General features: G+C 46.1%; 2 protein-coding genes across 5 annotated transcripts in view; one reads left to right on the top strand and one right to left on the bottom strand.

Annotated features, from left to right (window-relative positions):
* Positions 1–6,076, top strand: part of SLC45A4 (solute carrier family 45 member 4) — an 82,188-nt gene extending 76,112 nt beyond the window's left edge. For all 4 annotated transcript variants that reach the window (XM_040547378.1, XM_040547375.1, XM_040547377.1 and 1 more), the window contains one exon: positions 263–6,076. In XM_040547378.1, coding sequence (XP_040403312.1) covers positions 263–625 — 363 coding nt within the window. In that variant the 3' untranslated portion in view covers positions 626–6,076. The remainder of the gene's footprint in view (positions 1–262) is intronic.
* A 2,471-nt stretch (positions 6,077–8,547) lies between these two features.
* The window catches only part of DENND3 (DENN domain containing 3), a 37,670-nt gene continuing 33,302 nt past the window's right edge, over positions 8,548–12,915 (bottom strand). The window contains exon 23 of the mRNA XM_040547373.1: positions 8,548–10,856. Within this exon, the coding sequence (XP_040403307.1) occupies positions 10,656–10,856 (201 nt within the window). The 3' untranslated portion in view covers positions 8,548–10,655. The remainder of the gene's footprint in view (positions 10,857–12,915) is intronic.

The following is a 12,915-nucleotide window of genomic DNA, read 5'->3' as shown; positions in this document are numbered from 1 at the left end:
GAAATAATTTTCAGCAACAGTTCCGTGTAGATTTTTTTTTACGAAAGGTAATCCTGGAGCCAAAGTCACGCTAGGAGTGCCACAGTAAATATCTACCTTGGGGTAAGATGAGGAGGCTTTGATAAGGAGATAAGGAATTTGTTGCTTTGGACATGGCATAAAGTTGACCACATGGATGAGAGATTCGAGGAAGATACCAGTCTTTAAATATTTGATTTCCTGCTTTGCTTTGCCTCCTGACATGTTTCTTGTATTTTCCCAGTACATTCACCACAGCCCTGGGAACTCCAAGCGAGGATTTGGCATAGACTGTGCTATTCTGTCGTGTCAGGTTTACATCTCCCAGATCCTCGTGGCCTCCGCCCTTGGCGGCGTGGTGGATGTGGTTGGCACGGTCAGAGTCATTCCCATGGTGGCTTCGGTGGGATCCTTCCTGGGGTTTTTGACAGCCACCTTCTTGGTGATATACCCCGAAGTCAACGAAGAGCCGAAGGAAGAGCAGAAAGGACTGGGTCCTCCAGAGACCACCGAGGGCAGCAGCACGAGCGCGGAGAAGCCGACCGTACTGAAGCTCACGCGCAAGGGCACCGCCGCGTCGGAGCTGGAGAGCGAGTCAGCCGTGTGAGGCCGCCGCTTGTTCACCACATTCCAGGGAGTGCAGGTGCAGGATCAAGAACTCTTTCTTTTTTTTTTTTTTTTTCCCAGGAAAACAAATTAGGATCTTCACTACTTGTAGCTAAAGTTGCAGAAGAAAAGGCAGTTTCATGCAAAAATGTAAATGAAATTCTGTAGTCCTTAATATAGGTTTGAACAGGTAGCTATGATGCTAATTGCTTTCTCTACAACTTAGAAATGCCATTTCTGAACACTTTTTTATTGCGAATACATTTAGGTTTCAAATAAGTTTTATTAATCTGCATGAGACTCACAGTGTATGCGATTAGCAGTTAGAAATATTAAGTTTTCGGCTGTTTTTAAACTAACTGAAAATGGAAGCTATCTCGACTTATAGTCTCTTGCCTTTTTTTGTCTGAACATTTCAGATTTCACTAGTGCGGTAGCTGAATCAAACGCTTAGACACCTTGATCAGTTTTTTTCAGGAGCGTATTATTGGTCTGACAGCTACAGTTCTTTAACATTAATTTTAGATTTCATATTTTCGTTAGTGCAATTACTACAGAATAGTTTTATTTTCAAGAAGAAAAGAAAAAAAGCAATTGCTGCGGTTTCTAAGAAACTGCTGTGAGTCCTTTTAGTCATGCTGTTCAACAACTACTCCCACGTCTGCTGCTTGTCCCAGGCGGGTGGCGTTGGGTGCGTGATGTGAACCATGGCGGCTGGGAGAGGTGGTCGGCACTCGCAGGCTTTTGTCACGAGTGCTGAGCTTTGTGAATGTCATTGGAATACGCTGTGACAATTTCTTGCTGGGAGTTTCGTGTGCCGGTGAGCTCTGGGGTGTTCTTGGCGTTTAAAGCTGATCGTCTCTGGATGAAGCTGCCGTGGGGGAGGGTGTCTCTGGGGTCAGCTTCGTGGGATGGGGCGTGCGAATTCTCACTTGTGGGGAAAGGAAAGCCGTTGCTTAATTGCACTTTTTCTGATCCTTTAACCTCCCGGCTGGGAACGCAGCAGCGGGGGTAAGGGCACAGCGTCAGTACAACAACGAAGGCCTACCTCTGTAACTTTATGGCATAGTCTGGTTGTGTAAAAATCTGTGTCAGAAACAGTTTTTAGGCCTTAAAATCCAATCCACTAGCATGTGTTGCTGTTCCAGTCCGTGTGTCGGAGGACTTGTAGGCTGGAGCTCTCCGTCAGCGCAACCTCCGTGCCCCCTTCCTTGATTCAGGACGTAGCTGCAGTGCAAAGACATTTGCTGTGAAGAGCTTAAAAGAGTTGTGCTAATCCGATTTAAAATCTGATTTGGATCGCTGGCAGTTCCCCAGTCCATGGGCAGACAAAGCTCAGAGATCCGGCAGCCATTTAAAGCAACTTCAGAACCCGAACTTCCATCTGTCGTCTTCTGAGAAGTGTTTGTGATGCTATTTACCCATTTTCGCATGGACCTACAGGCTGCAGTCAATCCGTGTGCTAAACAGACAAATCACGCAGCTCATCGTAAGATTCCTGCTGCCTCAAACTTCTTATACTACAGTACTTTAAAAATGCATGTGGAAATCATGCTGCAATATAGTCAGTCAAAAGAAAAAAGGTATATATTTCCAAATGAAAAGCAGTTTTTAATAAATTACTTGAATTGTCGATGTATTTAAGAAATGGATGTTTTGGTATATTTGAAGTCGACGTGCAGTCTTGGCTGGCATCACTGACGAATTCCCGGTGGCATACGGTGTGGTTTTCAGCTGAAGGCTTTCGGTCGGTGCCGACGTCCTTATGCTGTCAAGGGTGACGATGTCGTTTTCAGGCTGGCGAAATTGTCGAGCACTAAGTACATGTAATCGCACAGGACTTCTATTTTTTTTCAAATGTCTCAAAAAGTCTTTTTTTTTTCTTTAAGGTGTTTTTTTTGTTGTCTTTTTTTATTTAGAACACATACTGTGAACTGTGTTCGGACAGGGGAATAGTACTACTGAAAAATACAAGACCTTACTGAAGAAATCAGTCGTGAGAAACACTTTAACTGAACTTCTGCCGTGAATTTTATCATCTCAATTACATTTAATATATTCTGGTGATATTCCTATATAACAGAGATGCGTGTTGTATTTCACCCTATAACTGGCATTCATGTAAAATACAAACTGAGTTAGACGTTTTAAAGTGGCTTTAATATTTTATTTTTAAAACTTCTTGAAGATTCTGCTTTTGGTTCAGTGAACACTGTCGAGTACTCCTTATTTCAGTCTCTATTTCTCAGAAGGTTCTTCTACGCTTTGAAAACCTGCATCTTCTGGTCAGTGCCAGCCTTACCCCGTTTCCCCGCCAGTCGTGGTTTCGGTGATTGTGAATGTAGCTTCAGCCCGGCGTTGCTCCACGCAGCACCTTTGTAAGCCAAGATTTCTTTCACAGCGCGGCCGAGCTCACCGAGGTCCAACAGGGAGATGCTGAAGCTCCCTCTCGCTGCACGTCCTGCAGAGGGAACGCAAAACAGTTTTGGGGGGGGAGGTCACGCGCTTTTATTTAGCTTTCTCAGTCGGGGCAAGCAGTGAGGAGAGAGAACGACATTTCCAGCCCGGGGGGGTTCAGTCGCAGGCAGAGCAGGGCCGGTTTGTCCCAGCCAGCGTTTTGCTGAGCCTCGTTTCAAAGAATCGGACGTTAAAAGGCAGATTTGGGATTGTTTATGGGGTTCTTTAATTACCGTTCACAACGCATAAATACGCACACCGCTTTGTAGCAGGAAGCTCTATTTCACTGCCCTCTAAAGCCAAAGGAAATAATTATCCATTGTAAACAGGCTGAAGTATTTGTAGTATTGCCAGAAGAATTAACTGGGGGCAGCCCCTGCCAAAGTATCTCCTTCTGTACCTCGGCCAGCCCGTGAAACCACCGCGCTGACTTCCAGCACGCTCGCCAGCGATGGTTTCTGACGTCTTTCAGAGTAATGCTTTTTCTGGAATTTATGAGAGTTTTCTTCCTAGCCCCGGCACTGCTCAGGGTAGAGTGGGCACTCGTTTGTGTCTAGATGTGTCCCTTACCTTTATTTTGATACAGAAAAGATGGGTTTTGTCACAATTAAAGGTAAACTAGTATGATTTTATGTCTTTATTGCAGAAGAGAGAGTTGAGGGGTCTTTTTTTTAATTCCTGGTGATAGTAAGTGTCATTTTTTGTTTGCGGGTAGTACTGTACGAGCTCGTCCCGCGTGCTCCGTGTCTTAGGACCTTCATGCAGTCGTCTGAGGTGCAGTGTTTTCCTTCCGAGTTGCTCTATACTGTAAACAATTGCAATGGATTTTGCTGCAGTCTTTCTGACCTGGAACACCTCTGCATCAGGCACCGTTAGCTCTCAGTTTCTCGAGTGTTTCGTGAGGACTTTGTGGTCGGTGAGCTGCACGGGTAGGAATATCTACGGGGAGGCAGAGAAGCTCAAACCGATCCGCTCAGCAAGGCGTAGCAAGGGTTTTGCACCGCTGGGTTATCGCAAGAGTCCAGTCGGGTCTGAACTGTTTGCGGCTGGCAATTTGAGATTCCAGAAGCAATAATTTCTTCGGAATGTTTCCCTTCCTGCTGGTTAGATGACGTTCATAGAGATTTATTACCTACATAGCCTTTTCAGAACACGACTCTGGTCGTTTGCGAGCGCTGGCAATAAGCAGTCACGGAAAGATGTGGGTTGTTCATCATCAGGAGGGAGGAAGCCAGTAAATCCAGCAGAGGTTAGCGCTCCCTGAAACACGCGGTGTCCTTTTCCCCTTGCCTCGGGAGCCCAAGGCGACGCCGGTTCAGTCTCTGCGACGAATTCTAGTTCGATCCCCGAGAGTTTTTTTAGGTGCGTGCGTGCGTGCGTGTGTCGGTGTTGTGTGTACCTGCATATACACACCGGTCGGGCCAAAATACCGTGGGTGGTTGTGCTCTTCGTCACTGTACTCAGCAAGGTTTTCAACTGAGTTCTTCCAGGTTTTCCCTCGTCCTTGCCTGCTGCGCGACGAGCTCAGCTGTACGTATATATCTTATTTAAATCACTAAGTAAACTCCTGCATGATATTCCAAGCACATGTAGCAGCTTCGGCATCTGAAGTATCTATTGTGAAAGAGAAGTTGGTTTTCTTTGCAGCTGTTTTGTCCTCGTTTCCTTTTCATAGGCCAAATAAATGTTAATGAACACCAAATGTTGCACAGAAATGTTGTTAATGACTGTGTAGAAGAAATACCAAATTTTATTTTTCTTTGCAGAAACTTTTATGGTTACAGAGAGTCCTCTAGCTGTTATTCTTAAACGACAAAGCTGAACGTTTGTAAAGCGCGTTGAAAGTGGTCATTTTAACCAGGGGAGCTACCCAAAGTTTTCTGTTTCTCATGTTGCATCCAGAACAAGCGCTGCGCAGAGGCGAGCTGCAGCAGCTCAGCTGCCAGCCGCCGTTTTGTTTCGGAGCTCAGCAGCCTGGCCAGTTAGAAATGGTGTTAGATAATAACCAAGGGGCTCAGGCTTTCAGCCTCGCACAGGGAAACACGGGCACTCTGACGTTGACTGAAATTACGGCAGTTTACTGGCAAATATTTCCCCCCCAAAAAAAGAGAGTATTTTCAAGTTTCTTCTCAAATTCAAATTTCTTCTCAAACCACAAGGCTTTTGGTGCGGTTGTGACCTGCTAAAGCTTTACGGAAAAGCCAGGACACGGGTTCCCTTCGGCATGCTCTGCCACGTTGTTCTGAAATTTCAGAAGTTTCAGAAATTTCGGCGTTGTGGGTGGAGCTCTAGGAGCGTTGCCTTGCTCAGCCAGGCATCGCCTGCACCTATTCAATCCTCAGCGATAGCCAAATTGTAGTAAATAGCCCCAAAACCAGGAAGACTTCTCTCTTACCGCATTGGCAGTTCCCGATGATTATTTTCTTTCTGATGTAACATGAACACTAAGCCCTTTTGGTAGCCAAATGACCAGCTTCTTTTAAATGCCTCATATTAATAGAAAGCTGCATATAGGCATCTCATAGCGGAAAAAAATAAAAAGAGAATATTTAGTTCCTTTGTGAACTGGCCATATGACAACTACTTTTTTATCAACTTATTAAGTTGGGGCACTATAATAGCTCTTGCTGAGTTTAGCAATGTTTATAAGCATGTGTTAAACACATAATGTTAAGTTTTATGAGGAAAAAGGGATAAAGAAAAGTAATGTCACAGATGAATGTTTGAGTGCATAGACGGCATAACGTATGTATGTTTTTTATTTCTACACTGTTGAGCTTACTTTCTGTTTTAAGGTCAAAAAACAAAAAGATTTGTTGCATGAGAACTGTTTTATTGTGTTCTGCACTTTCTGTTCTTTTTGTATAATCTCGATTTTTTTTCATTTACGCATAGAAAACAAAAAAAAAATCAATTTAGAGATATTCTACTTCACAAGACGTTGTGTTCCAATCCGTTGTTCTGAAGTTCGATCTTAATAAACATTTCAGTAAGAGTTTGGGGCTCGCGTTCCTGCGTTGTTTGTAGGGGGCTCGGGTGGGGGCACTTTTTTTGTGACACAGTTCACGTTTGGGTGTAGGAGGAAGGGAATACACACGGAAGAGCAACGTGCTGCAGCCTGGGAGAGGTGCACGCCTGTTTTTTTTGCTGGTTGCTCTCAATGCTTTGCATTCCCAGGCAAAGGCGAGGGGTGGCAGCCACCTGCTAAGCCAGCAAATGCCAGTGCTGAGAGCGCTGCAAGGGCAGAGGAGTTCAGGGACAGCTTCCTCCCTCCTTTACCTGCACGGCAGCCTCTCCTCTGCTTTTACTGTGGTGTGAGACCCTCGGCCCAGGGGGGAATGGGATCGTTTCTGCAGAAAAAAGGGTCAGGCTTTACTCTGAAACGAACCATAAGCAGTCTCCAAAAACAACAGCTCACATCCAAGCTAATTAATCCCTCGTGCTCTGCGGGTGACAATAGGGGAATGCTGGAGGGACGTCTGTCTCAGATGACATACGCCAGCTGGCAGGGTTAAACCTGCAGCACGAAGATGTCAGCTTTCCCACTTGGATTCCCAGCAGTTTACTCGATGGATTTGGTCTGTGACTTCTCCTGAAGGAACTTCTCCAGGAGCAGCAGCAGCAGCAGCTCAGAAAACGTGATGCCCGTGCAGCGTTTGGTTCATTTTCGTCCTCCCTCCCTGTCCTCGCCTGCTGTCATTAAAACCGAGGAGGCCAAAGGGAGGCGAAAGCAGCGAAGAAACAAACTCAGCCTCGTGGGTGTCTCACGGCGTGGGGACAAGGGTGCGTCAAAGGGAGGAGGGGGGCTCGGGGCACCAAAAAGGGGCGGGGGGAGCCACCCAGCAGGGACCAGGCCCTAAAGGGGCTGCAGCGATGAGCAGCGAGTTACAGCAGGAAAAAGTGGGCCAAAACCTGGGGCCAAGGGTGGTGGGCAGTGGGGAAAGCCAGGTACCTGCAGGGAATCCTGCAGCCTCCATCCAGCACGCCCTACCTTATCCTCAGCCCCCCCAAACGGCCTCTGACCTGGTCACAGACAGGATCCCCAGCAAAGCCGTGCAGCCAGACAGCCACCACGAGGTGTGTTGTGTCCTCAGGAGGTCGTGGTGGGGATGCTGGCAAGGCAAGCGGGCTCTTCAGCCACCCGGAGGGGCGCAGCAGCTGAAATGATGCAGAGAAGCCAGAGGTAAGCAAGCCGCGGCAGCGGTGAGATGACGGTTTCTGCTTTTTCACTACAGAAAGTGACAGAAAGGGGTCACTCAGTAGGGAACAGGGCCTACCCCTGCGCACAGACACACACCGGTCCGTGACTGTGGGCTGAAGGCCGAGGCAGAGGCTGTTTCCTCACTGCACGGCCCCATCGGGGAAATCGCAGCCAGCACAAGCCGGAGCGGCTTTCCAGGCAGCTCCCGTCTCCGCAGTTCCTGTGGGTTACTTCCAGAAGCAAATGCTGCCATCCCTCGGCTTGACTAATCAACTGCAGGAAGGAACAGCCCAAAAGTTAACCTTGTTCTGCAGCCGGCTTCCAAGAAACGGGGAATATTTCCAAGAGGTAGAAGAGGTGGCACAGGAAAACTCGGGGTGGGGGCGAACCCAGCTTGAAGGCTTCACATCACAGCTGACCAGCCCCAGCAGCAGCTCAGCACAGGGCTAAAGAGCCACTGAGTGTGTCCCTGCCGCATCTCTGCTCCTCAGAGGGGCATCCTAGAGCTCAGAAGGTCTCCACGTCCCCTCAGGCAGGCAGTTACTCGGTGTTAAGCTGAACGGAGACAGGCAGCGAGGAGCCAAAGCCTCTCTGGGCAAGTGAGAACAGAGATATCACCTGTCTGTAATACAGGCTGCAGCACCTCTTTCTGGTTTAATCAATAATTTATTTATAAAAAGTTATAAAACTTCGGTTTTTGATTTGTGTAGCAACCGCTAAACGCTGTTTTGAGGCGAAGACAATCTCAGGTAGAACATAAAACTCTCCCCACTGCTTGGCAGCTTGTTTTGAACCCCTGATCAAAAGCAATCTGCTTTTGACTTGAAAGGCTCAGCAAAAGGTTTACAAAAACCAAGCATTTAAGCACTAAAAGGGCCAACGCCGTGTTGAGTGTTACATGAACACAGCCAGACGGCGGTCTCACCTCAAACAGCTTACCCCAGGGTGAAACAGCTGGCAAGAGATGAGCAAAGCCCACACAAACTGAGGGGCAGCATCAGTCAGCAGGTCCAGCGCGGGCTGCCCACCACCGACTCGCATCGTGGCAAAGAGCAGCTCTGAGGACAACTGGGCTGAGGGTCCCTCTCCCTGAGCCTCCCCCCCCATCACTACAAGAACAAGCAGGCTGAAAACCAAGCAAAACCCCAGCGCCTTGGTCGTGCAGGTCCACGTCCACGACCGCAGTGCTGGAGCAAATCAGAAATAGTAAGAAAACACATACCTGAGCTTCCTCATCGTACCAGGAGAGATAAAGTGACGTGGCATTGTGCTGCAAGTCAGCTGAACGGACATTGCTGCTGCTCCTGGGGAGGGCTTATTTTTCCCGAAGGATCTGGGCAACTCGTGGTTTTGCCCACTGTGTTAAACGTCTTTCCTACAAGCCTGTGTTCAGCAGCCGTAGCAACAGAGGGTGTCAAAGAGAGCGGTGCTTGGAAAAGGAGACATCGAGTCAGTAAGCCATGCTGCTGTTCAACAAATACACCGGACTCTGCTATCAGTCAGAGAATTTACTAGCATAAAAGTATTTTTGCCATCTGACGTTTAGATAAGTTGGGTGTGAACCAGCTGAGAAGCAAAACCAGGTTTAGAGTCCTGCAGGGCTGAGAGCACAGGCAATGCCAGGCAGGTTGCTGTAGCTGGGGACATCTCCACAACTGAGAATTGCACTAGCAGCTCGTGTGCCTTCGTACACAGAAACCTTTTAATTCAGTAAATAATTCATGTCACTTACCACCAGCAGCCAGGCCAGTGCCTGGGGAGGAAATAAGGAACCTGAAAGTTACAGATGAGGGGCTCAATAAAGGGCACATTAGCAGCAGAAGCTGTTTTTAGAAGGAGAATATGTAGAGAGGAACACACAGAGACGATGCAAGTCAATGCTAAAAATCATTCTTGTATCATGTACCAAGTTACACAGGAAAAAGAACAAGATATAAAGACAGCCTGGAGTATCTATATAGTGTTTAATATACTTAAATTGAAAAAAAAATACTAAAAAGATAAAATTACAATTGCCATCACATGATAAAACCTTTTGTCAGTACATTGAAAGAGTCAGAAGTATTACATGAAGTACATTTGCGGTAGTTTACACTTCACCGTTTCAGTTTACATTTGTTAAAAAAGTAGCAGCCCATTTTTTCCTTCTATTTACAATAATTTAAATATTGTATTCCACTTTATTGATACAAATAAAATTATTCTGCAAAGATTTATTGTTTTACTTGAAGATGATTTTGTCACCAGTGGGAAAAAAAAACTCAGGAAGAGATCAGGGAATGCTGCTTGAAAGAATCCCTTAGACTGCGATCTGATGGTGCCCACTCCAGTAACTGAGGAGTAGTTTGATGACTTTGCAGAACTTTAAAATAAAATTAAATTAAATTAAGCAGGTTCTCCATTAAATAACAGCAGCTCCTCTGCTTACAGAAATGGTGACTGAAGAGAGGGCTGGCAGGGATTCGTCTGCACAGCAACCAAAAAGGTTGCTTCCAAAAGAAAGTATAATATACTTTCTTTCAATAAACTGATAATAATAAACTGCTGCATGTATTAAGTGCTTCAAAGAAAAAAAAAATCAGTTTCACAAAGTGTTACGAGTATCAACTGCATTGTTTTTACAGGAAGAACGGGTTTAAGAAGTAAAACGTTATGGAGACTACCCAAGTATCTTGCTTTACCAGCAGGAAGCTTTCAGTGCTATCAGGGAGAGCCTGCCTGTACCTACCTTTTAAATAACAGCACCATAAATATACACACGTGGTAACAGACAGTCCTCCTGCCTAAATCTGCCGGTTCAGAAAGGTACTGGGCATTTACAGTAACTCAATAAATCAAACACATTCGGGTGTTTTGTTTGGGGTCTTGTTGGTTTTTTGGAGGGATGGGGTTCTGTGTCGTTGCTTTGTGTTTTTGTGGGTTTTTTTTCCCCCTCCAGTGAACATTTCCAGCTATTACAGGCTGTAAAGACATTTGTTTGTTTGTTTTTAAGGTAGTCCATGCATCGCTGAGAACGAGCTCCTGTGGAATCACCGAGCTTATCCTCCGCTAGCTTTGGCTCACTCAGTGCAGCCTGCATCACAGGGTCTGGCCTCCAGCTCTGATCCTTCACACCAAAATAAGGTAAGTTTAAAGCCAGCGGCCCCGCTGTTCACATTTCCATTTCTGTATCAAACGTGCAGGTGCAATACAAGGTGCAAGGAGAGATTCACTTCTGGTCTGATTTTCTACAACAATGTAGCTCCTAAAAATAACTCAATAAATACAAAAATAACACTGACGGGTGGTTGAAATAGATGCAAAATGCTACAGTAAACAAAGCCTGAGGTCTTCACTTCTTCCAGCACAGGCAGACGTATTTTGAAAAGCTGAACTATTCAACCTTCCAAATTGCAATTTTCCCTTCCTCCTTTCCAGCACCACTGAGGACGTATCTGTCCTCTGCCGAGCAAAGTGCCCTTACTGTGTCGGCGTGACCAACCAACTCTTTCTCCACGGTCTTCTTCTCAGCGCTGATCACGTAGATCTTCCCTTTGGTTTTGCCTTGTGATGTTCCGCTGCTGCCGACCCACAACTGGAAGAAAAATGTAACAAAACAATATTTTTTGTTATATTTTGTTCTAGGACACAGTCGAGACAGGTGTTTTGCTTGCCATGACAATAAAGTGAGGGTTCTCTCTTGCTAAGCTGGAAGAAGGGAACACTGAGAAATCTCCTTTATATGTATTTGTTGGAGTTCATGGCTTCCCCTACAAAGAAAGGGGTCCTGAAGAGTATCGTTAAGAAAAATAAAATAATCAGACTAATGAGTCTGACTTCCATCCCTGGAAAGACAGCAGAGATCATCACAGAGAATACAATCACCGAGTAAATGAAGAAATTCCTACTGGTGGTGAGCATTAATACACAATATTTTTCAAGATTATCCATTGGGAGCAAGTCGGCTGGGCTTCTGTAAGAGGGAAAACTGCCTCAGTGTCCTGCTGGAGGTCCAGGAGAGCGTTAGTGCCCATGTGGACGGAATGGAGTGCAAGGATTTTGATTCTTCAAGAAGCTCTTGACTTGTCTTTGGTTCCACAGACACGGTACAGACAGAAGGGGTCATTTCACTGCTGTATAAACCTCAGTCTGCTCCCATCTTGAGTGCTATGAGCAGTTCTGGTCACGCAGTGCAAGGACACAGAAGATCCAGGGAAGGGTAACTAAAACTATCAAGGACAACGTGCTGCTGTCATAAATGAAGATTTAAAAAGCCAGGACTCCTTAGTCTGGAGAGAAGGCAGCTAAGGAGAGATCAGATTAAGCTTTACCAAAAAAAAAAATCACAAGAGTGCAGATGAGAATGTAGAAGGAGAATGTAGAACTATTTTTCAACAAATCCCACAACTAGAGAAGTAAGGGACCCATGTGGAAACCAGAAAGAGTTTAGTTTCATGCAGAAGAAAGCACTTCTCTTTACACAGCTGTCAGTGAAATTCCGGAACCTGCTGCTACAGGAAGCTGCAGAACCAGCAAATTCAGGATGGAATCCGATTTACAGAAATCGGATCCAAAAATAGATAGAACTGAGGAAGAGGTATACCCTTTTTTTTTTGTTGTTGTTTAGTACCCCTAAACAAGACCCAGGGACAGTGAGTGAGTTTAAGGGGAGCAGACTGAAGGTAGAGGCCAGGTCCTTGTAAATTCCTTGCGTGGCGTTGTTATTGCCTCTGTCAGACCCAGAACGCAGGGTCAGATGTACGTGGTCCAACCCGGTACAAAACAGCCGTAGCAGTCTTGTGCACAGCTTTGCACGAGGTAAGCACTCCCCGTTGTGTATTAATGCTCACCGCCAGTAAGGATTTCCTTGTAAAGAGTGCTTAGGCACTGGGACAGGCTGCCCAGGGAAGTGGTGGAGTCCCCGTCCCTGGTGGTATTTGAGAGATGTGTGGATGTGGTGCTCAGGGACATGGTTTAGTGGTGGACTTGGAGTGTTGGCTGATGGTTGGACTTAAAGAAAGAGCATGGCTTGTTTTTAATTAAAGCACCTAAAAGCAATCCCGTGGCAGAGAACCCCAACAATACGTTGTTAGCCTTTACCAGGCGACAAGTTAATTCTCCTAACTGCAGTGCTGTGAGGAAGAGGAGCGTGGGTGCTCCGGGCACAGCGACAAGCTTGGACAACAGAGGCAGGCTGGAAGATGGTGTATTGAACGCTTAGGGTCAGGAGATGGATCACGCAGGGATATTTTCCCGTTGTTTCTTTTAACTCAATGTTAGTTAAGGTGGAGTTGAGTGAGGAATGAGCGACAGAGAAAAGGAGCAAAGTTCTAAGTAGAGTAAGAGAGAGCTTAATTACTTTGGCTTTCCAAACAATCCTCTAATTTACAGGTCAGCTCTTCTCATTTCAGATCACAAACCGAGCCAAGGGCACAGAAAGCTTCCCTGCTCCATGAGGCACTCCGTGAAAAAAGTCATTTTACAGGAAGGCAGTATGGAAAATCTGAGGGGGGGGAAGCTTTTTCCCCCCAATAGATATATACTAACCATTTATTTGTGCGTTAAATGTAAACCTGTCCGTGTGGTATCACTACTACAGCTACTGACACTACTCAAACAGCAGGTACGCAGCCTGAAGCGGCAGGGACACAGGA

Source organism: Cygnus olor, chromosome 2 (genome assembly GCF_009769625.2).
Source record: "Cygnus olor isolate bCygOlo1 chromosome 2, bCygOlo1.pri.v2, whole genome shotgun sequence".
NCBI classification, from domain to species: domain Eukaryota; kingdom Metazoa; phylum Chordata; class Aves; order Anseriformes; family Anatidae; genus Cygnus; species Cygnus olor.
This window is presented reverse-complemented; position numbering and strand designations above follow the sequence as displayed.